Raw genomic sequence first — 26529 nt, forward strand, 5'->3', positions numbered from 1 at the left:
ATCGATGGAGATGGAAAGTGGAACATGGTGTGTAAGGCCAGAGTATAAGACTGAACCTTAGAATGTGGAGAGAGAAATGACATGGCCGGGAGAGGTGGGCTTTATCTGTCAAACAAAAGACTTTTGTCTTTAATCCCAGCGGCAATAAGGCGGCAGCCACTGAGTTCAGTTTGTCGCGATCCTGCAGCCCTGGCCACCGTGGTGTAGAAACGTGTCTTGTCCGCTGTCCCAGGCAGTGGGACGATAGACACTGCTCTTGCCGTCCACCCAACAAAGTCCAAACGTCCCTGTCCAGTCATTGGCTAGTCTCGCTCGTTTTTGCTTCTTGGAAGGAGGCTGCGGTGAAGGCTGGGAGGCTGAAGGCCGTCGGGGGAGGGGAGAGAACAAAATCCGGGCTCACTCCGCAGCCCTTGGGGGACTTTCGATTTCGCTTTAGTCTCCTGGGCCATCAAAGCACCTCCCTTCCTCGCCCCGTCACCTCTGCCTGCCGCAGGGGCTGCCAAGAGTCAAGCTTCGCTCAATCCCGCCACCCGCCCAGCCCAGGAGGTGCCCCCCTTTCTGATGCTGGCTCCGCCTCTTCCCTCCTTCCTCCCAGTGTGTATCTAATCCCTCCCGCCCCCCAAGCCTGTGCTGCCCCAGGCACCTCCTGGCCGGCGAGACGCACAACTGGAACGAGAGAGGGACAGCGGCAGCATGGTGAGAGAGTCTGGGTGGGGGGCTTCGGAGTGGGGCCGACAGCTGTGGGTTGGGACCCGGGAGGGGAGGTCCCGGGGAGAAAGTGCTCAGCATGAGCGGGGTGGGCTGGGCCCCTACCTCCCACCCCCAGGCGGAGGGGAGCCGGGCTGATTGACGGTCACAGGTGAGACCGCGCTGGCTTGCTTGCTCTCTGGAGGACCTTGGCTGCCCAGGACGGGGAGTGGGCAACAAGGGGGAGGGGGCAGGAAGGATCACTTTTCAAGAGGAGCCTGGGGACTTTCCCAGATTCATGCAGAGCATAATGGGACCTAGGCGCCCCGCGCAGAAACTGTACTCAGTGCCCCAGCAGCCCTCCCCCAGAGCACCGGAATCTAGAATATTGGCAGGTTCGGGGAGGTTATCTTGCCCCAACTAATCAGGGAGTGAGGTGTGTGGAGGAAAGGGAAGGAGGGGAGGGGACCCCCCTGAGAGCAACGAAGACATGAAGGGAACGGTGGTGGTGTTGGCGGGTAGGAATGGGGCGGAGGAGTGCGGGGGTACTAGAGCGAAGTGGGGATTAGCCAGAAGAAAGTCCCAAGGAAAACCTTGGAGATTATCTGTGCTGTCACTGATTACTGTTATCCATAGGCAGCCAAGTCAAGGCAAAGCAACAAGCATTTATTGAGCGCTTACTGTGTGTGCAACAGGGTGTAGTGATTAGAGCACTGGGCTTAGAGCCAGTAAGGTGTGGATTCAAATTCTAGCCTCTGACGTTTAGTAGCTGTGTGATAAACAGGAAATCATTAAGCTCTCTGAGCATCAGACAGTTCTCTAAGGCTGTAAGTTAGAGCCGGTTGCTCTCTGCCTAGGTGGAGGGAGTTAGCAGGACTCAAGATCAGACTTAAACCTGAAAGGGACCCTTAAGACACCCAATCCCGACTCCCTTATTTTACAGACTATACAACCAAGGCCACAAGAGGTTTGAAGTGACTTGTCCAAAGTCACTCAGCTAGTCAGGTCCTCGGGACACCAAAGTTACTGTAGCACACTTCCTCACCAAGGGAATCAGAGTTCCTGGATAGAGCAATAATATATTTACACAACACTTACACTTAATTCCATTTAAATCACTTAACCTCTATCTGCCTCAGTTTCCTTAGCTGTAAAATGGGGATAACAATGGCACCTACTATTGTGGAATCAAATGAGATAATATTTTCAAGGGCTTAGCATACAGTGCCTGGCACATAGTAGGTACTTTGATCAATGCTTGTTTCCTTCCTTCCATTTGATCTTCACAACAATCCTGTGGGACTGGGAAGGGGCTAGAGGCAGGTAATACTATCCTACTCATCTTAACAAATGAGGAAACCCAGGTCCAGGGAGGCTAAGTAGTTTACTTGTTCAAGGTCACACAAGTACTAAGGTCCTTTGGCTCAGTCTCCTGCCCTTCCCCACTGCCCACCCCTAACCCTCTTCTGGGAGGATGGAGCTTCCTGTTACTAAGAGATTTGTTCAGTTGAGATGAGAGCCAGAAATGACTGGGAGGGGGATAAAGACATCCCACTGAGGTTGCTGAGATACTGCAAACAGTTCTAACTCACAAACACTTTGTTGAAATGTCCCTCCACTTTGACCCCAAATTCCCCAGACCGCCTTCTTGGCTTGTACTCGAGCTGAAACCCTGTTACTGGGACACTGACAATTCTCACTAGCATCCCCTCTTCCCTCCCCCCAAAGAATGCTCTGTGGAGAGTATTGTGCCTACCAGGAAATCATCTGGACTTTTTAAAGACCGCTGCTGAGGACAGCGAGGGCAGAGATGTGGATGTGGTGGTGGCTCCGAGGTTGAGAGGGCTTGGATGGCCCTGTCTCTAGGGGCAGGGAGGCAGGAAGAGGAAATAGAGCAGGAAGGTGGTGTTGGAGATGGGGGGCGGGGGCAGGAAATGGGGGATTCAGAGAAAGAGGCAGAGGTCAGGACCCTTGAACAGACTTGTGCCTGTCCAACAACCGACTTAAAGGAGGGGACTTGTGAGAAGGAAGAGTACTTGATAATCAAGGAGCAGAAGGGAGAATCAAGGATTCTTGTTCTGAGACAAGATCAGAGCAGGGTTTTTCCCCTACTTCTAGTCTAGTGGAATAGTCGGCCAATGGGTCAACAAGCATTTATTAAGTAAGGACTTCCTATGTGCCAAGCACTGTGTTTGTCCTAGGTATACAGAGAAAGAAAAAAGTTCCTCAAGGAACTTACATTCTAATGTGAAAGACAAACAAGAATTAACTTGGTGCATACAGGATATATGCAAGGTGAGGGAAAGTAATTGTAGTCAATAAGCATTTATTAAGGACCTACTGTGTGTCAGGCACTGTGCTAAGAGCTGGGGAGACAAAGACAGCAAAAACATGATCTCTATCCTCAAGGAGCTCACAATCTCATAGAGGGTGGGGAAGGCAGTGTGCAAGTAACTGTGTAGAAACAAGATATATAAAGGATAAATTGGAATAATCTCAGAGAGAAAGAAGTAATGTCAAGGAGGACTGAGAAAGACTTCTTGCAAAAGGTAGGACTTTAGGTGAGACTGGAAGGAAGCCAGGGTGGTCTAGAGGCAGGGAAAGAAGGGAGATATTTCCAGGCATGGGGAATAGCCAGGGAAAATGCAGAAGAGGTGGAGTGTCTTGTTTGAGGACCAGCAAGGAAGTGGGCATCACTTAGATCATATATTATGGAAAGGTAGGAAGGAGGCATGTTATGAAGGTCTTTGATAACCGAAATTTTGTATTTGATCCTAGGAGCAGTAAAGAGGGACTGGAATTGATCAAATAGGGGAGTGACTGGGTCAGACCTGTACTTTAAAGGGATCACTTTTGTTAGCTGAGAATAGGGTGGATTGGAGATGTAGGGAGACCTACCAGAAAGCTATTACAAGGGACGAAGTGATTCAGATCTGTACCAGTTTCAGAGGGGAGAAGGAGTGGGGGTAGTATACGGGAGAGACATTGAACAGGCAGAGTGGACAGGACTTGGCAATAGGTAAGAGGTGAGCGAGAATGAAGAATCTAGGATAAAATCTGGGATATCTCCAAGGGAAGGCTGCTGCTCTTGTTCACAAGTAGGTCTGAATCTTGTTCATCCTCTCATAGGAAGAGTTGAATGTGGTTAATGAAGGTGTAATGAAGTGCTGTGGAGTGTCAGGAAATAGCTGGCATCATATCCTATCTCTGACCCTTACTAGCTGTGCAAAATATTTAATCTCTCTGGCTTTCTTTTCTATCTGTAAAATATCTGTAGCATCTACCTTCCAGGCTTGTTCTGAGGCTCCAGTGACATAAGGTACATGTAGAAAGTGCTTTTTAAAGTTTGAAGAAGTCTGCAAATGTCAGCTGATACTATTCCTTAAACGTTGCTTTCCTCATTCTACTCCTCCCTTGAAAAGCCTTCTAGTTTACTGGTTCTCCTTTCTCTTCCTCCCACTTCAAGCCTAAATTCCTCTTTCTGGCTTTCAAATGCCTCGAAAATTGGCCCTCCTCTACCTTTTCGATTTCATCTCCCATTAGTGGACAGCTCCTCCCCTTTCAGGCTACTCCTCGGAGATGCCTACTCTGCTGACTCCAACCACTGGGCCTTCCTACATAAGGGTGCCCTTGCGGGAATGTCCTTCTCTCCTCCTCCCTGCCCATCCACTCTTCAGACTTTGGTCAAGTCCCTCCCGACTGCCAAGCCCAGTTCTCATTAATCTGGAAACTCCCTCTACATTCTTCAGCTTTCACCACACAATTTAGCACTTAATTAATTCTTTATTGCTTTGCATTGCCTTTGGAAGGCTAGGTCTTACACTTTCTCTTTTCTCCATATTACCTAACACATGGATGGGATGAATTCAATTAATAAACAGGAAAATGCTTAATTCATGCTTGCAAGTGGCTGTGCAAGTTGGTGATGAAACAAAGACAAAAACTAAAGAGTCCCTGCCTTCAGCGAGCTTATATTCTTCTGGGAGCTGGGGGGAAATATGTCATACACGAGAGAAGTAACCACAAAATGTTTACAGTCATTTCTTTTTTAAAAGTTTTTATTGCAATCTTTTGGTTTTATTCACTTCTGTTTCAAAATACAGACCTCCCTCTTCCTTCCTCAGAGAGCTAGATTCTTCTTATCCTTTTGATTTAAAAACAGCATTTATATCACCATTACCATTACAGCATTGAATAGAAACCAAGGTGCAGAGCAGGGGAAAGGGGCAGCAAGGCAGGGGCTGAATGTGGGTCCTTTCCCTTGGCTTCCCTGCAGGGTGGGAACTCAGTTATCATCCAAGCTACCCTCACTTCCCAGGCAACCCCTTTCACAGAGTCTGGTCCTTAAAATTAGGCACAGATTTGACCCCAGAGGCTCATAAAGTAGGAAACAGAGTAATGGAAAGCAGCATTTAAAGGAAAGAGTGTGAGGTATGGTGTCAGAGGACTTGTTTGCCACTTTATCAACTTTGGGACCACTTTAAGCAAGCCCCTTCCCCTCTCTGGGACTCCTGTGTTCACTTATAAGAAAAAACAAGAGGGTTGAACAGGAGATGATCTGTAGGGTCCTGTCCTCTAATCTATGAGCCTGGCATGGGCTTATAGGAGGGAAAGTGAGCAGGGAACACAGCTGTGGGTCATAAAAATAGCCCCTCCTAAATTACAGGCAGAGTCAACTCTTAGCCATCCCAGAGAGGCATAGGAAGCAGGGGGGTAGGGGCAGCTAAAACCATTTAGGAAGGACAATGATAAGCTGAACAGGGTCCAGAGGAGGGCCACAGGCATGGTGAAGGGCCTTGGGATCGTGCCATATAAGGATCCTTGGAAGGAAATGGCTCCATTTTGATTCAGAGAAAAGATCTGGGGAGGTGGGGGAGGGCCTCCATAGCTGACCACTATTTAAAGGATTTTTAAGTGGCAGACAGAAGAGACTTGTTCTTTCTCACCCCAGAGAACAGACCTTGAGACAATGGGTGGAAGTGGAAAAGAGTCAGATTTAGTCTTGATGTAAGGAGAGACTTCCTACCAATTAGTGCTGTCCAAAAATGGAATTGGCTGCTCTGAGAGGCAAGGGGTTCCAATTAACTGGTTCTCTTAAAGCAAAATCTGGATGGCCACTTGTTGGGTCCACCGCAGGAGGGGATTCTTGGCGAGTTAAGGGTTCGATTAGATGGCTTTAAAAGCCCTTCCAACACTCACATTCTGAGATCTGTGCTGCACACCTTTGGCCTGCCATTGAAACTCTCTGAGTCTCAGTTCCCCCTCCAAAAATGAGATTGGATCTTCTCTAAGGCTCCTTCCAACTCTTCCAAGTCACAAGAGCATAGATTTAAACGGGACCCCAGAGGCCACTCATTTTACAGATGACAAAATTGAGGCCCAGGCAAGTTTAAGTGACTTGCCATACAGGTCACAGAGATCAGGTAGAAAGCATCAGAGGTGAGGTGTTTTGCTTTATCCTTCAGTTTGATGCACATAGGTACGAAAACCAGATTCCAAAAATGAAGCATGAGATTATGATAAAGCTCTTCCTCAGGAGAAAGTAGAAAATGGCTCCACTTCCCCACTCTGGCCTCTGCTCTTCCCTGGACTCTGCCCTATCGCTCACCCCATACCTCCCCTGAGTGTATGTCCATTTCTTAGTTCTAAAACTCAGAATTAATACCTCAGAAAAACTGTACCAACTTTTGAAAATAGCTTTAATATTAATATTTTATCTTTAATATTAAATTATTTTTACTTTGATATTTAATATTAATATTTACTTTATTATTTTAATATTTTACTTTAATATTTACTTTAATATTAAATTGTTTTCAGTATTTCCAAAGGCCTTCCCAATAACTCCTCATGGGCTGGAGGAACAGAGATAATAAAGTGTCTAAGAGTTTTTTTCTGGACTTTTAAAAGAATCTCGTTCTGTAAGTTGGCAGATGTAGAGAACTCCTAGTATAGGAATTCCCTCCTCCCATGCAGCTAGGCAAATTTGTCTCTTACTCAGAGCTTTGGTTGTTCTGGTTTCTATTGGTTAAATGACTTTCCTCTGGCCACTCAGCTAGTGATACCATAGGCAAGATTTGAACTCAGGTCATCTTGACTCCAAAGCTATATATATATGTATATATATATGTATATGTATATATAATATTTATATTATATTATATTATATTACATTGTATTATATATTGCTTATATATACATGTTGTTGTTCAGTCTTTTCAGTCATATCCAACTCTCTGTGACTCCCTTTTGGGATTTTCTTGGCAAAGATACAGCAGTGGTTTGCCATTTCCTTCTCTAGCATATTTTACAGATGAGGAAACTGAGGCAAACAGGGTTAAGTAACTTGCTTCGAGTCCCACAGCTAGTAAGCATCTGAGGCCAAATTTGAACTCATGTGTGTATGTATGTGTGTGTGTGTACACATACATACATATTTGTGTGTATATGTGTGTGTGTGTGTATATACATATATATATATATACATATATATGTATATATTTAGAGGCTTAATAAACATTTGGGTTGAATTATAAGCTGAAAGAAGGAAATAAGCATTCATTAAGTGCTTATTGTGTTCCAGGCACTCTGCTATCACCTTACAAATATTACCTCATTTAATCCTCACAATTACCCTGACAGGTAGATGCTATTATTATCCCCACTTAAGGCTAAAGAAACTAAGGCAAGTAGAAGTTAAGTGACTTGTCCAAGGTCACACAAGGTTCTCAGATCAGATCTTAACTCAGGTATTTGTGACTCCAGGTTCAGTGCTCTCTCTACTTCACCATCTAGTTGACTCAACGTGTCCTAAGAGCACATTCCTGACCTCAGCGAGCTGAAAATCTTATCAGCATAATAGCGACCAATAATACATATTCACAGGACATTTTTAAGGTTCTAAAGTCTTGTACCCCCAGTATCTCATATAATCCTCTGTAAAGGAGGCAGGGCAGGCATGATCCCCATCTTAGAGAAGAGAGAATTGACTCAGGTCTGTTGACTTGCCCAAGGTCACACAGCCAGCAAGTTCAGAGCTAGCACTCACACTCAGCACTTCTTTCCACTTTTTGCTATGACATCATGTTGGACTTCCTGCCTCCGACACCACATCACCGAGAAGAGAAGCATGGTGCAGGAGAAAAAGAAACAGACTGGACCTGAAGTCAGGAAGACCTGAGGTCAAATCTAACTTCAGATACTCACTAGCTGACACCTAACCTGTCTCAGTTTCCTCATCTGTAAAATGGGGATGATCGTAGCACCAGCTATTGGTTATTGTGAAGATCAAATGAGATTTCTGCACATACACACCCCACCCCCCGCCCCAGTCAAGGTAGAAAATATTTTTAATCACTTAAAAAAAAAAACAATCCCAAATGCATAAATCAGCTCAGGAAGAAATTTTCCCTAGAGAAAATAGAAATTAAATTTCGGTTTTCTAATACAATATACATTTTTCCCCTCATGAATTAGGTACCTTGCAGATATTAATAAATAACATTTATGTATCACTAACATTTGCAATGTACTTTACATACATCATCTCATTTGAGCCTTGAGCTACCCTGTGAGTTAGATACTGCAGGTGTTATTCAAATGAAGCATTTTTTCAAGTGTTTTGCAATCCTAAAACACCACATAAATGCTCGCTATGGTTCTTCTCCTCCTCCCGACTTGTGTGACCCTGTCATTTTCCTTTCATCTCTTGGCAAACGGGATTTCTCCCCCGCAAAACTGAGCAGGGTGGACTAGAGCAGGACCCTTCCAATTCTAAACTCATGAGAATGTGTCATGCTTGAATCAAATTGAAAATAAATCAGCAGCACAACGCATAGCACAGCTAAGACATGTTATGGACGGTCAGTCAGGAAGGGGAAGGGTTAGTGGTGCTCTTGGGAAGGCGCCATCATCGAGGTAGGACTTGAAAAACTGCTTCTCAGTCAGAGAGTCGGTCGGTTGGTGAGAGGACACTCAGCTCAGAGCCGACTGTAACTGATCTGATTCAGATACTAGCCAACGCACAGAAGTGTTCCCAGACCCTGCCCTTTGCTATCTAGCTCCCAGCACCTCTCCGTTTCCTCTAGTGCTTTCTATTCTATTAAGGTTTTTTCCTTCTACTCATAAAAATAATATCTCTCTTAGTTTTAGGAGTAACAAAGTACTTTTCTAACCATAACCCTGGGAGATAGGTAAAGTATTTTAATGCCTATTTCATTAATGAGTCAATAGTCAATTAACGTTTATTAAGCTCCTACTATGTGCTAAGCACTGAGAAAACATTTAGACAAGTCAAGCAACTTGTCCAAGGTCACACAGCTTATTGGAGCAAGGGTCAGAACCAAGGAGGGCAGCTAGGTAGTCCAGTGCATAGACTGCTGGCCCTGGAGTCAGGAAGACTCATCTTTTTGAGTTCGAAACTAGCATGAGACACTTACTAGCTGAGTGACCCTGGGAAAGTCACTTAACCCTATTTGCCTCAGTTTCCTTATCTGTAAAATGAGCTGGAGAAGGACATGGCAAACTACTCTAGTGTCTTTGCCAAGAAAGCCCCAAATGGGGTCATGAAGAGTCCCACAGGAATGAACAACAACAAACAGAACCAAGGATTTCTTCTACTGATTCAGAATCCAAGGCTCTTTCTATCATATGGTCCCTCAGCCCATAAACATCCTTCTTCCCTCTGGCTTCTGAGTCTTGGGTCCCTCTTGTTCTCAGTATCTAGTCCAGCCCTCCCAAATCAACAGTCTTCTATTGGCCAGGCTGCCAACTCAAGCTACAAAGAAACTACTTTGGTCTAGGTGAGCTCAACCACAACCTTGGCCGGGGAAGGGAAGTCTGTGGTTTTCCTAAGAGTAAAGGAAAGCTTTAATCTTCCCTAAGAATATGGGTGGGACAGGAGGCAGAACTGGTCTGGCTAGTCTCACACTTTAAAAAAGAAAGCTGGGTTCTCCTTTGTTCTCAGCCTTACATATCGGCATCCTTTCTGGCTACCCAGCTTTGGGATGGTGGCTCTCATCTTTGTTCTCTGTTGGGAAAGCCACGGTCCAGCCAGGGTTCGAGTGCCCTATGCAGAAAGAATCTCCTTCCACTTAACACTAGGAGAGGAAGCCTATGGACTGGAAGGACAGCTCCCAAGGCAGGTGGAGGATTGCTAGAGATGTCAGATTGGATCAGGAGTGTAGACATCTGTGGTCTGGGCTCTTCCAGTAATGAAACCAACAGTGTCTCTCTTGGAAAGCTGTCAATCTCTTGTTCTACGGCATCCACTCAGCACCCTTTGAGGATCACACCTGAATATTGGTTGATTTTCCCATTAGAATGTAAACTACTTGAGGGAAGAGACTATCTTTCTCCCCAGAAGCCCTCAGCACAATGCTTAGCTTATAGTAAGCATTTGATCGATACTTCTTCATTCTTTCCTTCATTTGTGCCTCACTGTCTGGCATGGCCACCACTTCGATGCCAGCCAGCATCACCCCACACCTGGACTTGTCCTATAGCCTGAGGCTGGAAGGTCTTCATGCCTCAAGTCTCTTCCCACTCCGGTCCTTACTTCTCTGGCTTCCTTCAAGAGTCTGCTCCAACCCAACCTTCTTCAGGAGGCCATCCCACCCCTCACTGCCTTACTTCCCCTTTCAGTCATTCCCTCTGAAATTACCTCCATTACATTGTATGTGTCTTCTATGTGCCTTATATGTACATAGGTGTTGGCATGTTGTTTTCCCCATTAGAAAGTGATTTCCTTGAGGGTGGGGACATAGTAAGTGCTTAATAAATGCTTGTTGCCTGATGGACTGACCCTGGGCAAGTACTTTCCCTTCAATGGCTCTTAGTGTCCTCCCTAAAATGGTGGTGTTGGATTATAATGATTCATCTTGATCCCAGGGAACAAGATGATAAACCACACCTCCTTCTGCTTGGTACATAGGTGGAGAAAGAAGAGCGTGGAATGTTGTAGGTGCTGCTAGACATGGGCACCAAGTTGGTTGGTTTTGCTTAACCATTTTTCTTTGTCACAAGGGAGGATTTTATGGTGGTGGAGGTGGGGTGCCATATTGGAAAGTGACCTCAGTGTAAGAACAAAAGGCATTGATAAAAAACTTTACAGGAAGATGGAAAGAAAAGAAGAAAAGAAAGAGAAAAGGAGAAAAGAACATGAGAATATTAGACTCAGTGACCTGGAGGGTTTCTCCCAGATCTCAAGGCTTTACTCTTTTTGGCCAAATGACCTTGAGAATATCACACCCATTTGGGGAGTTCTTTTCCTCATCTTTCAAATAAGGAATTAAACTAGATCATCTCTAAATTCCCTTAGAGGTCCTCAATGGGTCTCTAAGGAGAGGGAAGAAAAGTCTAGAGGGGGAGGAGACTGGTACTCTTCTGAATCACCTTCCAGTGTAGTGCAATACAGAGTGTGATGACTTTAGTCAGAAGAACATGGGGTTCAAATGCTGCCTCTGTCACTCACTACCTGTGTGGCCTTGGGCAAGTTGCTTAACCTATCTGGGCCATCATTTCCTTACTGGAAAGATTGGTGGGGGGAGGGTGGATTAGATATTCTCAGAGGTTCTTTCCAGCTCAAAATCTATGACCTTGTCATATACCTCCACCAAAATGGAAGGAAGAGGGGAAGGGTGGTCTCTGAGGCTCAGTGATATGATGTAACATTTTGGCCTTGGTATCCAGGCAGGGAAGGACCTGGAGAGGTGCCAACAGCAGGCAGATGAGGTGACCGAAATCATGCTGAACAATTTTGAACGGGTCCTGGAGCGGGATGGCAAACTAGCCGAGCTGGAGCAGCGATCCGACCAGCTTCTTGATATGGTACAAGGAGGAATGGAAGCCGGGGTAGAGGGAAAGGAATGGGGGGAGGGGTCAGGGAACGGATTGGGGAGTGGGAATGTGACTGAGATGGTGAGATGGGATCACGATGGGACTTGAGTGAGTGAGGCACTCAGGGCTGGGCTGGGGGTGGGGGTGGGGGTGGCAGCATATAGGGCAGGAGTGGGAAGGAACATCACTGTCTTTTCCAGACGTTTTGGTGGTGTTACCTGCAGCCCTCAGGTTTTGCAAAGGCACAGAAGGGAAATCAAAGACAAAACATGAAAGGAGATTCTCTGGCTTCTTATGTCAAAGGGGGCGCAAGAAATGAAGGGTCAAGTTCAATAGGCAATACTGTTGTATTGTAGCGGAGTGAGCGTTGGGCCTGGAGTCAGGAAGACCCAAGCTCAAATCCAGCTTGCTGGTGACCTTGGCCAAGTCACTGAACCTATGTCTGCCTCAGCTTCCTCACCTGTGAAATGAGGGACTTGGATGACATGGCCTTTGAGGCACCTTATAGATTTGGATCCATGAATGTCTATGAGGGTGGAATTGAAAAATTAAGTGAGAGCTAGTAGGGAATAAAGGAGACAGTTTGGAGGAAGAAGAGAAGACCGTTAAGGGGTTGGCCTGGGTGATCTCTCCTTCCTCGGTGCTGGGATGCTGCATTAAGCTTCTTCCTATACCCATCATTACAGAGCTCTGCCTTCAGCAAGACAACCAAGACGCTGGCCCAGAAGAAGCGTTGGGAGAACCGCCGGTGGCGAGTGATCCTGGGCCTGGTCATTGGTGGTTTATTGTTAGTCCTTCTCATCACGCTGCTAGCAGTCTTCATTCCCCGGGAGTGAGCCTTGGCCACGGGGTAGGGGGATTCCTCCGAGGCCAAGAGACTGTGCCAGAACTCGGGGAAAGAGAGGCCAAGTCCACCCTCCCCATTGAGCCCTATGTGCCACTGGGGCCTGAGAACCATGGATGGTGATGGAGTTGGAAAAACTCTGGGGACTTTTCATTGGTGGACTTGACTCCACCACGTGCACTGTTACTAGACATTGATGCCTTGAGTTTTGCTGACCCTGAGCACTACAGGGCCCAAGCTATACTGCCCCACTGCTGGACCCTGTGGAGCTCAGTAAATACCACTATTGGGTAAACAGTCTGGTTTCTGTGTGAAAGGTTCAGGGCAGGTTCCCTTCTTGTTTTCTACCCAGGATGGGCCATACCCTGCTTAGGAAGTCCACTGCCTCCAAGCCCACATCCCCAAGGCACAAATTGTCTCTCCAACTTAGATGGCCTTTTCCTAGAGAATGCCCAAATGGATAGGACATTGGACTTGGAATCAGGAAAGCCCAGAGTTCAAATCCCATCTTAGACACACTAGATGAGTCAATATCTCTGGGCCTCAGTTCCCTCATCCATAAAAATGATGGGGAGGGGAACTCAGTGGCCACTAAGGTACTGTCCAGCTCTAAATCCATGAACCTCACAGTTCATCTCAGCTTGTTAATTTCCCACCTCCCAAGTTTTCCACTGTGTGCTTCAGAGGCAACCCTGTCTCTAGGGTACTTTGGAGGGTGTGCTCTGGCTGATTAAACAGCACAAAGATGGCACCCCAAAAGTCCATATTCCAAGACCTTAAGACATGATCCTTCCTCCTTTCTGAGCTCCAGTTACTATGTGCTAGTTAGTTCTTTCTGAGAGCATGAGGATAATGGCAGTCAGTTTCTTCCTTCTTCCCTGGGGAAATTCTAGAACTCAGCTCTAGAAAGAACCCTCAGGAACCATCTAGGAAACTTAGAACTAAGGAAATCAAGGGACTTGCTGGTGAAGTTGAAAGTGGATTGAGTGCTGGGCCTGGAGTCAGGAAATCCTGACTTCAAATCCAACTTCAGCTCGATAACACCTGTGTGACTCTGGGCAAATCACTTAATCTCTGCCTGCCTCAGTTGCCACCCATATAAAATGGGGATAATAATAGCCCCTCCCTCCTAAGGTGGCTGTCAGGATCAAATGAGATAAAATGTATAAAAAGGACTTAGTGTAGGGTCTGGCACATAAGAGCCGCCATATGCATTCTTATTCCCTTCCCTTCATGGCAGTAAACAGACAAAATTTGAACCCAAGCCCTTGGACTCCAAGATCAGCACTCCGCCCACTGTATGGCACTGCTTTTTCCAAATGAAAATTGTAAAACGTTTCACAAATGTAAGGAGGGCCCAGGCACGGAGGTGCAGGACATCATCCCTGCCATTGAGGCTGATGGGTTGCTTGAGTTTGGGAATTCTGAGCTGTGGGACTATACAGCTAATGAAATGTCCGACCTAAGGCTGGTACCAATATGGGGATCTCCTGTGATCAGGGTGCCACTGAGCTGCCTAAGGAGGATCAAACTGGTCCAGATCAGAAATAGAGCAGGTCAAAGCATCCACGGTGATCAGTGGTAGGGTTAGCCAGTGAGTGGCGCACTGCCTGTCTAGCCTGGGTGAGACAAGGAGACTGAGCCTTAAAAAACAAACAAACAAAACATTCTTATCATTAAACAATTTTATTATCTAATCCCTCAGAAAGAAGTGGGCTAGAATAAAGGGGTTCTTATTTTCCCTGGCAGTGCCTGAAACGAGGGGAATGGGGCTGAATGCCTCATCTAAGGGGATCGTGCCCTGATAGCCTCAGGTAATGAGCTGGAGCAGGGAGGCCAAAATGACCCAAGATCAGCTCCCTGATGAGATATCGGGTGACTAGACTGAGCTCATAGCCACATGGTATAGGAAGCTTGACCTGTCCTCCGATTTGGCTAATGGAACCAGAGCGCAGGGTCACGAGTGACTTTTCAATGGTTACTCTGATCCTGGCTGAACTCTGCAAGAGCCCTGAGGGTCACCCAGGACAGAGAGCCAGGGCAAAGCATAAGCAGAGGACAGAGAACAAAATGGAAACAGGAGAGAAGTGCTTTCAGTGGGAATGAAGCATGCACTTGAAAACTGCTTACATAAGAATACCAGTCATGCAGACTGCTTTGCTTGGGTCTCCTTAGCAACATTTCATTTTTGGGGGTAGATGTCAGTGGTTGGGGAATACTAGCATCAATTCAGCACATATACAAACTCTCTAGTACTGACAATGCTGGGGACCCCAAAGAACAGCCCAGCCCAGTGCATTGGGAATGCCCGATGAATTTGGCGTCAGAGGCTCTGGGTCCAAATCCCAAATCCTGGCTCTTCTCCTTGTTACCAGTTTGACCTTGGGAAAGTCAATTCCCTCTTCCGGGCCTCATTTCTTTATCTGTCTGTAACAGGGATCTAACCCTGGGACCACAGCAACAAGCAAACATCCCTCCAATCTGAAGTTCCAAACAACTTTGAATCATGATGTTCTGGAGCCCATACCCACTGGAATCTGCTTTCTTTAGACCTAGCGTTTTGTTGTGTTGTGGTGAGAACCTGGATATTTTGCATAAAATAGGGAGCAATATGATATAAAGGAAGCACCCCCAAAACAACACCCCCCTCCAGGTTTCCTGCTCCACTCCAGCCCCTCCCTTCTCCTCATGAGAGAGGATCCCAGGCAGTTATGAGTGGTCATGGTAGTTCCTAGGTTATCCTTAGCAATCATACCAGGTAACTTGGGCCTGGACCTGTGATTTCACTGGGAACTCCCAGGTGAGGACAATCCCTCCACCAATGCAAGTGATCCTTTCTTTGTAATTTCTAGTCTCAGAATGTGGCCTCGGGCACTTGTCCAGGGTTACATAGCTGATATGTGTCAAATGTGGGGCTTGAACCCAGTCAGCTCTTCTTAGCTCCATGTTCTATCCATTATACCACAGTGCTTCGGATATTTTTAATATACATTTTTTTTTTGCCCAGCTCTGGGATTTCATTCAGTATTAGAATTCCCAGGATGGAAAAGTCCTCTAACAATGCAGGTTAGAGTGTGTGATTTATCTTTAATTTGTATTCTTAAAGACCTGTCTGGGGCCCTGAAAAGTTAGATGTTTTGCCTTTGATCAAATAGTATATGTCAGGCACAGGACTTGAATCCAGCTCTTCTTTACTCCAAGACTGGTTGTCTAAATACATTGTGATACAGTGCCTCCAACTACCCAATAAAAAAATTCATAAATCAGTATGTACTGGGGCAGCTAAGTGGTGCAGTAGATAGAGCACCAGCCATGGAGTCAGGAGGACCTGAGTTCAAATCCAGCCTCAGTCACCAGCTATGTGATACTGCGCAAGTCACTTAACCCCAATTGCCTCCAAAAGCAAAAAAAAAAAAATAGCATATACCATACCCCAATAGTCTAGTAGATCTGAACTCTCTCATGTGGGTTTCTCCCCAGCTGGGTAGTCTACAACTCATCTGTGGCTGCGCATGCTATGTTACTCTTATCTGCACAGGATTCACTTTTGAATGTTTTATGGTTGTCATTTCCATTTCCATTGGGAATTGGCATGGTGTGTATTACTGTTTTCCTAGTTTCCTAGTATGTATTGTTTTCTTAGTTCTGCTTGCTTCACTCTGCATCAGTCTGTAGAAGTCTTCCTATGCTTATCTGGTTTCCTCACATTCCTAATTCCTTATGGCACAGTAATGTCCTATTACATCCATGTACCATAATTTGTTTATCTATTTCTCAGGCATTGTATGTCTACTTTGTTTTCAATTCTTGATCTCACAAAGAATATTTCTATGAATATTTTGATGTATATTCTCCCCGTCTTTGAGTTCTTTGATGGTGAAATCCCTGGGGCAAAGTGTATAGGCATATGAGTAACTTTTTAAACATAAGTCTAAATTGCTTTCCAGAATTGTTGGACCAATTCACAGCTCCATCAACAACACATTAGTATTCCAGTTTTTCTAAAACATCTTCAACTTCACCTATTCCCATCTTTTGTCATTTTTGACATCATCACATCATCTGAGCTTGAAGTGAAACCTCACAGTTGTTTGGGTTTGCTCTCTTTCATATGGCTGTTATTAGCTTGCAATTCTTTTGAGAATTCTCTCTCCATATATTCTGATATGCATTAAAAATTTGTCCCTTCTATATTTATGTTAGTTCCCTATATATCCTAGCTCTCAGACCCCTATCATCAAGGCAAAGATTTTCCTCCCAATTGATACATTTTTTCTTATGTTAGTTACATTGATTTTGTTAGTGCGAAATCAAATTTTGTTTTTTCAAAGGCTCTAGTGTTAATTACTGCATATTCATACACCATCGATGGGAGACTGTTGGTTCTGAATGGATGGACCTTTGTCCACAGGGGTCTGGGGTCATTAAAAGAGCTTTACAATCTACTAAATTGGGTTGTAGGTCCTAACTACATAGTATACATTACAGATAATCATCCATGTTAGAAGTGTGTTAGCAAGTAGGAATATAAACAGAAATAGAGTAGAAATCAATAACATAATATAATATATGTCATAAATCTCATATATGTATCAAGGCTACATGCAATGAACCAATAAATAGGTCACATGTCATAACGGATTGCTCAATCTTTCAACTACTCCACAGGGCATAGCTCTCCAATGGTCCATTGTCTTTACAGTAAACATTTATTTAGGGTTTACTATGTGCCAGGCACTGTGCTAAGCACTTTACAATTACTATTTCATTTGCTCCTTACAACAACCCCAGGAGGAAGGTGCTGTTACTGTCTGCATTTTACAAATAAGGAAACTGAAACAAGCAGGGTTAAGTGGCTTTCCCAGGGCCACACAAACTAGTCTGAGGCCATATTTGAAAGACTCTAGGCCCAATGCTTTCCCTACAGTGCCACTGATACTGTGCTGAACCTGGAGTCTGGGAGACCTGGGTTCAAATCCTACTTCTGATACTTCTGAGCTGGATTACCCCAGGCAAGTCGCTTAACCTGAGACTCAGTTTCCTTATCTGTACAATGAGAGGTGGGACCAGATGATTTCTAAGTTCTCTTCTAGCTCTAAGTCTATGGGAGATGGCCAGGCAGCCCAGCAGACACGGCGTCAAGAAGACCTGAGTGTGAATCCTGTCTCATGTACTTACTAGCCAGGTGACCCTGGGCAAGACATTGAACCTTTAATGGCCTTAGTTTTCTCGTCTGTAAAATGGGGACGATAGCAGCGCCTGCCTCACAGAGCACAGACAAAGGAGACACACGTGCAAGATACTTAGCACGTCCTAAAAGTCCTGTCCAAATGCTGGCTACTACTACTGTTACTATGGTTATTATCCTGTGCTCTTGTGTCTTCCCTGGACACCATGCTTTCTTACCAGGACTCTTGCTCTTTGTTGGAGCTTCTGACAGTGAACTCTAGTATCATGGCATATTTTTCTTGTTCCTCTCTAAGTTCTTCTCGATGAAAGTCATAGTTAGGGCTGTGCTTTATCTGTCTGTTTGCCAATCAATCTCTCAACCAAGTGATATGCCACCTCTAGGCATACATACTATCTCCATCTTCTGAGGCTCTGTAGATCAGATCAGTATATCAGGGGCATGCCAGGTACAGGTATTTTTCATTTCTGCAAAGGCACCTGCCTTTCTGTCAGCACCGAAGGGAAAAGACAGATGGGTGGGCAGATATAACCAGGTACCTCCCAGGGGTGTAAACTGGAATAGCTCTCCAGAGAACAATTTCTGCTGAAGTCATCAGATGGCATTTGAAGCTTGAGCAGCCGGCCCTGGCCTCTTTCGTTCATGAGCAAATGTAGGCCGCAGCCTGGATTTCTGTGCATGCACTAGGAAACAATGCTACTTTGCTAGTGCCTGCCCCGGTTCCACGTTGTTTGTTCTAGGGTTGAAAATTTAAAGATGATCACATAGCATTGCATAAATTCATCAAAACACCTCTGGTGCCTCCAGTCCAGGAAGACCCTTCTCTTCTTCCCAACTTCCTTGTGTTGCCCTAAGCAAGTCACTTAACTTCTGTCTGCTTCAGTTTCTCCATCTGTAAAAGGGATACTAACAACACCTACTTCCCAGAATTGTCCTGAGAGATAATGATAAATGAGATATGTGCCTAGCACATAGTAGATACTTAATAAATATTTGTCTCCTTCCCAAGATTGTTGTGAGAGATAATATAAATGAGATATTTGTAAAGCTCTTAGCATAGTGCCTGGCACAGAGTAGGTGCTTAATAAATACTTGTCTCCTTCCCAGGACTGTTGTGAGAGATAATATAAATGAGATATTTGTAAAGCTCTTAGCATAGTGCCTAGCACATAGTAGGTACTTAAATGCTTGCCTTCTCAAAAATATACTCTTATATATTAAATTAAAGTATATTTGCTGAATGGAATAAAATTTCTAAAGTGACAATATCAAATCTGGCTGCTCTATTGCTCAGATAGATCAAAGGAAAACCTCCCCTCCCCACCCCTAGTCTCCTAGTCTATAGCCTGGCATTCCCAGTGCATCCAAGTGACTGTTTAGGAAAGCACATTATTGTGCCCCACTTTAAAAAAAATGTCACCAGTAACATCCTTTTCCGGAAAAGAAGTTGCAATTCTGGACTTGCCTGACCTTGGTTCAGTCCTAGGAGAGCCTGACTGCAAAGGGAAAAGAAGCAAGCTTTCCTTGTACTCTCTGAAAAATATGATGGCCCTATAGTAACAGCATACATAGCAAGGACACTTAATAAAATAAAGAAAACATACTATAAAGAAGACACTTAGATCATATTGGGGCAGCTGGGTGGTACAGTGGATAGAACACTCAGATTGGACTCAGGAAGATCCAAGTTCAAATACGGCCTGACACTAGCTGTGTGACTTTGGGCAAATCACTTAACCTCCATTTGTCTTGGTTCATTATCTGTAATATGAGGACACGCTAGAGAAGGAAATGGCAAACCACTCCAGTATCTTTGCCAAGAAAACCCCACGGACAAAAGTCCATGGGGTCATGTAGAGCTGGACACGGCTGAATGACTGAACACCAATGACCAACCTATGTTAGAGGTTAAATATACAAAGTACATTACCTGTACTTGTAATCCATCAATGGCACGGTCTGGTTACATGTATTACCTTTGCTGTCATTATTCCGGAAGCATCAGAGGGCAACCTGATCTCTGGCTAAATAGTCCTGCCACCCTATGATGACCTGCTATCAGCTCTGTATCTCTGATATCATCCGACCCACCGACCCTCAGGCCACACACTAGCTTGCTTCCCCCATTGTGGGGTTAGCCTGGCTTTTGTCATCACTGTCCTCATGCCTCACTGAGTCAAGCACCTCATGGTCTCTGTTCTCTTGGGTCTTCCAGCTTTGGGGTAGCAAGTTACAGCAACAAAAATAAGCATCTCTTATTTAGGGCTTTAAGGTTAAAAGCACTTTATAAATACTGTTTCATTTGATCATCACAACCCTGGGAAGCAGGTGCTGTTTTTTTTTTTAAATGCAATTTATTTATTTAACATATTTGGTTTTCAGCATTGATTTTCACAACATTTTGAATTACAAATTTTCTCCCCATTTCTACCCTCCCTCCCACTCCAAGATGGCTTATATTCTGGTTGCCCTGTTCCCCAGTCAGCCCTCCCCTCTATCACCCCCTCCCCTCTCATCCCCTTTTCCCTTCCTTTCTTGTAGGGCAAGATAAATTTCTACGCCCCATTGCCTGTGTATCTTATTTTTTAGTTGCATGCAATAACTTTTTTTTTTGAACATCTGATTTTAAAACTTTGAGTTCCAAATTCTCTCCCCTCTTCCCTTCCCACCCACCCACCCTAAGAAGCCGAGCAATTCAACCTAGGCCACACATGTATTATTATGTATAACCCTTCCACAATACTCATGTTGTGAAAGGCTAACTACATTTTAGGTGCTGTTTTTATATTAATTTTACAGATGAGTAAACTTAAGGCTAGCTGACTTGCCCTGGGTCACACAGCTAGTTTCTCTCTAAGGCCAAATTTGAACTCAGATCTTCTTAACTCAGGGTATAAGCACTCTAGCCACTGGACACAGCCTTTGGATTCAGCCCTCCCTGTCCCACCCTTCTTTGACAGACATCCTCCTCAGGCCAGAGAAACCACAACTGACTTTCTAAACCCTCTAGAACAATTTCTTCTTCTTCTCTTCTTCTTCCTGTCTTCTTTTCTTCTCTTCTTTTCTTCTTCTCTCCTTTTGTTCTCCTTTTCTTCTTCGTCTTCTTCTTCTTCGTCGTCTTCTTCTTCTTCTTCTTCTTCTTCTTCTTCTTCTTCTTCTTCTTCTTCTTCTTCTTCTTCCCATCCTCCATATGTCAACTTCTTCTTTCTCATGGTCTTTTTCTCCCTCCAGGGACTCTCCTTACAGAGCTCCTGAACGATTTTGTCCTCCCTCTAACCTGGAAGCTAGAAGAACTCTTATCTCTCCTCTTCCTAGCTTTTGTCAACTCCGCCCATCATGAAGGCATGGAGCCATTATTCTCCACCAACAAGGACAGTCTATGCAGATAGACTTGAGTCCCAGGTTACATAAGTCACACAGAATCTAGTGGGTAATTAGAAAACCATCTCAAACCAAGCTGTGCGAGGATTGGGTGACTTATCAGTCTACAAAATAGCATGCAGAGAGTGCATCAAAAACACCTTCTGTCCAGTGGAGAGTTATTCTGTCTCTCTGGTGAGCAGAAAAAAAGGTATGATGGCCAGTCAGCCAGGCAGGCTTTGAGCACTGGACTCTGCTTACCAGATGCAGAGATCATGATTAAGATTAAGTATCTGAGTGTTGGTAGCCAATGGAGGGTCAGAGGATTAACCAATTCAATCATAGATAGTCCCATGGGGGCCTCTGTTCAAATAGAAGGGAAGGGATGAGCCCAGAAGCAGACCTGTTTCTGCTTAATACTCCAGCTGAGAAGGCCCTTTGGGAAGAGACAGAATCTAAGAAGTCAGGCCATTCACCAGCCCAGCAAAGCAACCTGGGCTGTTCCCAAGGTCCTGGGATCACAATGGAAGGGCCTATTTAGCTTATGACCAAATTTGTTCATGATGTTTGAGGGGGATGCAAAAAGTGGTTACACTTGTCCCCATATAAGACTCATTATTGGAATGAATATATTGGTTGTTTAACTTACCTGTATTTAAATGCCTTGAGTTGATTTTGTATTTATTCCATGTATATTTATATATGTACATATTGTTGCTCTCGGACAGAATGTAAGTACCTTCAGTATAGAATTTGTTTCATTTGTTGTATTGACCCTCAGTCAGTGCCTGGAACACAGTAGGAACTTTATAAATGCTTGTTGATCTATTCAACTTCAAAATACACGTATTATATATGATATATTTTTATTATGAAATGTGCTGTTGTGGCTGTATTGTATCTGTTTTCTTTGTTGTACTGTTATTTATTTACTCTTTTTCACTAGTGTCCAACTATTTGTGACCTTGTTTGGAGTTTTCTTGACAAGGATACCAGAGTGGTTTGCCATTTCTTTCTCCAACTCATTTTACAAATAAGGAAACTGAGGCAGAGTGACATGACTTGCCCAAGGTCACACAGCTAGTAAGTGTCTGAGGCTGGATTTGAACTTAGGAGGACAAGTCATCCTGATACCAGGCCTGGCTCTCTGTGAACTATGGCGCCACCTACCTCCCATTATTCTGTATGCTAAGGTGTGATTGCATATTGTCTTTCACATTGCTCAAAATGACTTCTGGTCTAAATGTACTAACTATTATAATATGTGCTTTTGATTATGTGCTAAATACTGTACCTGTTGCATGGTTGCTGCATGCCATCATCATGTGACTAGGTACAATATATCTAGGATTATATATATATATATATTTTTTTTTTTAATTGGAGGAGAAGGTGCAAAGAACTGTGAGAGACCAGGCTGTGGGGTGCAGCTGGGGTGGAATAGGGTAATAAGTTCAGTTGCTTCTTCAACCTTCTTTAGTCAGCATACCACGGCTAACTGTATAGAAGAGTTATTGATGATAGTTATTTGAGGAAAGAGAGAGAGAGAGAGAGAGAGAGAGAGAGAGAGAGAGGCAGCTAGATAGACAGATGCACATACAGACACAGAGGATAGGTAGACAGACAGATAGGTAGTAGTGAAATTCTCACTATAATATCACTTAGCTTCTTTTTCATTTGAAGAAGTAAAACCTTGTGGATATTAGGTTATGTGACTGTTGAATTGAGAGTCATAGGAGATGGTAGAGGAGAGAGCAAATGAACTACAGAATGCTTTAATGGAAGGAGCACAGAATTGGAAGGCAGAGGGCACTGACTCCAGAATCTCAGAAGACCTGGGTTCAAATCTCATTCCTGATGCTGATGATACCTGTGACCTTAGAAAGGCCCCTTAACTTTTCTGGGCCTTAGTTTCCTCATCTGTAAAATTAAGATGTTGGGCTAGATGTCCTCTGAGGTCCCTTCCAGACCCGGAGCTATGATCCTTCTGTGAAAGAGTTTAGAGAAAAGGCCAAATAGAAGAGTTAGCCATTGTCTCAGAGAACTGAATAAGGACGGCTGTAGTCCACTCTGTAGGGAATAGGATTATTTAACTCAGAACCTCGAGGAGAGTTGCGAAAGACAGTGGAAGACTGTGCCTCAGATGAGGACTATAGCTGAAGCACAGTGAAACATTATAAAGAGCTTCAGTGGGAGGCTTATTAACCATAGCACTCCACAACAGATAGTTGAGTTGCTAAAAAAGAACTGGTTAACAGAGCTGTAGTTCTCTCAGTGAGGCAGAGGCTTACTAACCGTAGCCTTCCTAGTGGATATTAGACATAGTAAGAGGTGGCCCTGAAAACAGCCAGATAGCGGAAGACTTGAGGAAAATAGTGCGAATGCAATGTCTAGCAGTTATCAACAAATAGGGAGACACACCACATGGGGCAGGCCCAGCAGAAAACAGCAAATTAATATTGCTAGAAGACATTGGCAAACTTTGTAGTGTGGGGGGTATGTGTTGCCTCTATGTCTATGTGCCTTGGTCACATGGATTTCATGTCATGGGCCCATTTGTGAGAGTACCTTTGATAGACATATTCCTCAAGTAAGTGTAGAGATGATAATGGAGATCCTACATACAGTGATGAGGATTGTCCCTTATGAAATGAAGAATTAATATCCATTGCTAAAGGCACGTGAAAGAAGTAGACACAAGATAATTAAGAAGCTGTTCTAATTTCAACAACTCATGCCCCACCCCCATCCCCCACTTTGGGTCAGGTTCTTCTAGATTTGGTCTAGAGCAGGGGTGGGGAACCTGCAGGCTCAAGGCCACATGTGGCCTTCTAGGTCCCTGAGTGTGGCCTTTTGACTGAGTCCAAGTTTTACAGAACAAATCCTTTTATTAAGGGGATTTGTTCTGTGAAGTTTGGATTCAGTCAAAGGGCCACATGTGAGGACCTAGAGGGCCACACGTGGCCTTGAAGCCGCAGGTTCCCCACCCTTGGTAGAGTTTAGTAAAATAATCATTTGCTTATAATACTTTATAAACCTATCACAAATGCTGCTTCCTCCCTCTCCTCACCTGAAATTTTATTTCAGGAAAATCTCTAAAATACAGTTCAGCTATAGCTTGTGTCCCATTTCCCATTAAGATGCTTAATTCTTTTCCCACTTTGGGTGACCCCAAAGGTAAATAATAATTACATAGCGCTTTAAGGTTTGAAAAGTGCTTTACGTCTACTAACTCATTTGATCCTCCCAGAACCCTGGGGAGTAAGTGGTATTACTATGCCCATCTTATAGGTGAGGAGACTGAGGCATGCAGAGTTTTGAGGCTGGATTTGAGCTCAGATCTTCCTGACTCCAAGTCCAGCACTCTATCCAGTGTGCCACCTAGCGGCCAACAGGCAATTGTAAATTTTCAGCACCTCCTTTGTATCAAATAGAAAGATCCTGCAGGTAATATTAAGATTCCACCCAAGTAGCTGCTCACTACAAAGGTAGCAGAGCCAAGCATTTGCAAGCCTAGCAACAGCCGAGGCACGAATGGTTTGAAGTCTTATATTTTCTTTTTCCAAGGAAACCATGAGGTAGCTTAGGCTGTATTCCTTCCCAAAGGACCAACTCCAAGAAACCAATGGGAAAAGGAGAACCATCATTTAGTCCTCCCCCCCTCCCAAAGTCACAACCATAGACAGGTGACAAGGGATTGTGTCACCATGGCAACCCTCTTTCACCCCCCCCCCCCCCCCCCGTGGATGCAGCTGATGATCCCTGGCTGACTGACAGGTACATTCTGGAGGGCAAAGATAACCAGGAGCCCCTCAGAGATCTTCAAACACAGACAGTTGCCAAGAGAGCCCTTTGAATTCCCAGGCAACCCGTCCCAGGCATCAGCTCCCCTCTGGCAATTCCTAACTCTAAGTCCCAAAATCCATAAGTTCCTACAAATGAGGGAGAGACAGACAGAAAGACAGAGACAGAGAGATAAAGACAGTGAGAAAGAAAAAGGCAGAGGGAGACAGAGACAGAGAGAAAAAAAGATAAGGAGAGAGGCAAAAGGGGGCAAGTAAGAGATAGGGACAGAAAAAAGAGACCAAGAGAGACAGAAAGGAGAGGAGAAAAAGAGAGAGAGAGAGAGAGAGAGAGAGAGAGAGAGAGAGAGAGAGAGGGAAAACTTATCATTGCATTGCTCATGTCTCTCCTTCTGGCCTGGCTCCCTAGTCTGATGTGGTAGACTGATTAAAAACTAGCTGGGGTTCTTTTTTTGGTGGTGTTGTGGGGTTCTCTGAATTTCTTATATCCCTTGGTCATATGGTTCAGTCTGTCCTTTAGCGTGACCCATTCAGATGGATATTTTTATCATATCCCATCATTTTAAAATTTTTGGTATTTTCCCTTCAGCTCTCTGATTCATTCTTACTATTTGAAGATTTTTGTGAAGACCAGAGACATGGAAAGGAAGATTCTTTCTATTTTTGGAGGCATTACATGCATATGGCCCATAGTTCCCTATGCAAATCTGCTTTTCCCTCTGAGTATGTATGCATTTCTGAGAAAAACAAACTCAAGTTTTACAAGAGGAATATTTTGCGGTTATTTTATTACATTTTAATTTCATCAAATGCTTTTGTTGGTAGTAAAGTGTGTCCTCTAGTTAACCATTAAAAGTAAATACAATGGTGGGGTCTCATAACTATGACTGGAAGAGAATTCTGACCCACAAAGTCCCTAAAACTTGGAGTAACTAAACTGGCATCCATATACAAAGTTTTGGATCTTATCAATCATTGCTTACTCCATAGCCAAAAACTTCAGTTTCTGCATGGTACAACAAGTCTCATCATTAGTAATTCATCTATTGTCAAATGCTAGAGATTTCTGGGGGCCCCATCCCTCTCCTAGAATAAAACTGCTCCCAAGTGCTCTAGGCTGCCATTGGCGTGTGACATAAAGAATTTACTTGGATATGCCTAAACCAGTACCAGTGTTCTCATGAGGCAGTTGACTAAATTCTTAAGAACGTATTCAAATTCCTCATCCCAACAATCTTGAAATGGTGCCAGAGGGTTCAGGCCAGACTATGCTTTTCTGCCCTACTGTGCTTTTCATCCATAGACCCTTGAGTGAGATTACTGAAAATCTTTATGAATTTCCAACAGTAGCCACCAAGTCCTAGAAAAATCTTTAGATCTTGAAACAATTTTATAATCATGGCCAGATAAGTACATCTATCTTTTCAGGTTCATAATTCACTCTCTGTTGAGACACTATGTAATTAAAACATAGATACAGAGTTGAAAATGAAAGACGGAACAAAATCTATTATGCTGCAGGCAACTCTTAGAAAGAGTTGGAATCCTAATCTTAGATAAGCCAATGATTAAAATGAATAAATCCTAGTGAGTAAAACAAGGAAACATTATGCTTAAAGGCAAAATGGATAATGAAAAAACAATGTCGAGTATAAATGCAATCAAGGGCTTAATGGCTAGATTCTTAAAAGAAAATCTAGTTGAATTGTAAGGATCCCTAGAGAAGAAATGCACATCCTGCTATTATTTGCAGAGATGGGGAATATAGATATGGAATATTGCATGTATTGTCTGACTTAGTTGATTTGCCT

General features: G+C 44.1%; 1 protein-coding gene across 1 annotated transcript; it reads left to right on the forward strand.

Annotated features, from left to right (window-relative positions):
• The first annotated feature begins 346 nt into the window (after positions 1–346).
• Positions 347–16363, forward strand: VAMP5 (vesicle associated membrane protein 5). Its single transcript, XM_036752028.1, has 3 exons — positions 347–696; positions 11377–11514; positions 12210–16363. The coding sequence occupies exons 1-3, from the start codon at positions 694–696 to the stop codon at positions 12357–12359; spliced, it is 291 nt and encodes a 96-aa protein (XP_036607923.1). The 5' UTR covers positions 347–693; the 3' UTR covers positions 12360–16363.
• The last annotated feature ends 10166 nt before the right edge of the window (positions 16364–26529 follow it).

The sequence above is a fragment of the Trichosurus vulpecula genome, chromosome 3 (assembly GCF_011100635.1).
Source record: "Trichosurus vulpecula isolate mTriVul1 chromosome 3, mTriVul1.pri, whole genome shotgun sequence".
Lineage (NCBI taxonomy): Eukaryota > Metazoa > Chordata > Mammalia > Diprotodontia > Phalangeridae > Trichosurus > Trichosurus vulpecula.

Bases quoted from the DNA above. Each gene is read 5' to 3' on its own strand.
- VAMP5 (XM_036752028.1), top strand. The intron at 11,515-12,209 runs GTACAAGGAGGA...CCATCATTACAG, and splicing joins CCGACCAGCTTCTTGATATG to AGCTCTGCCTTCAGCAAGAC.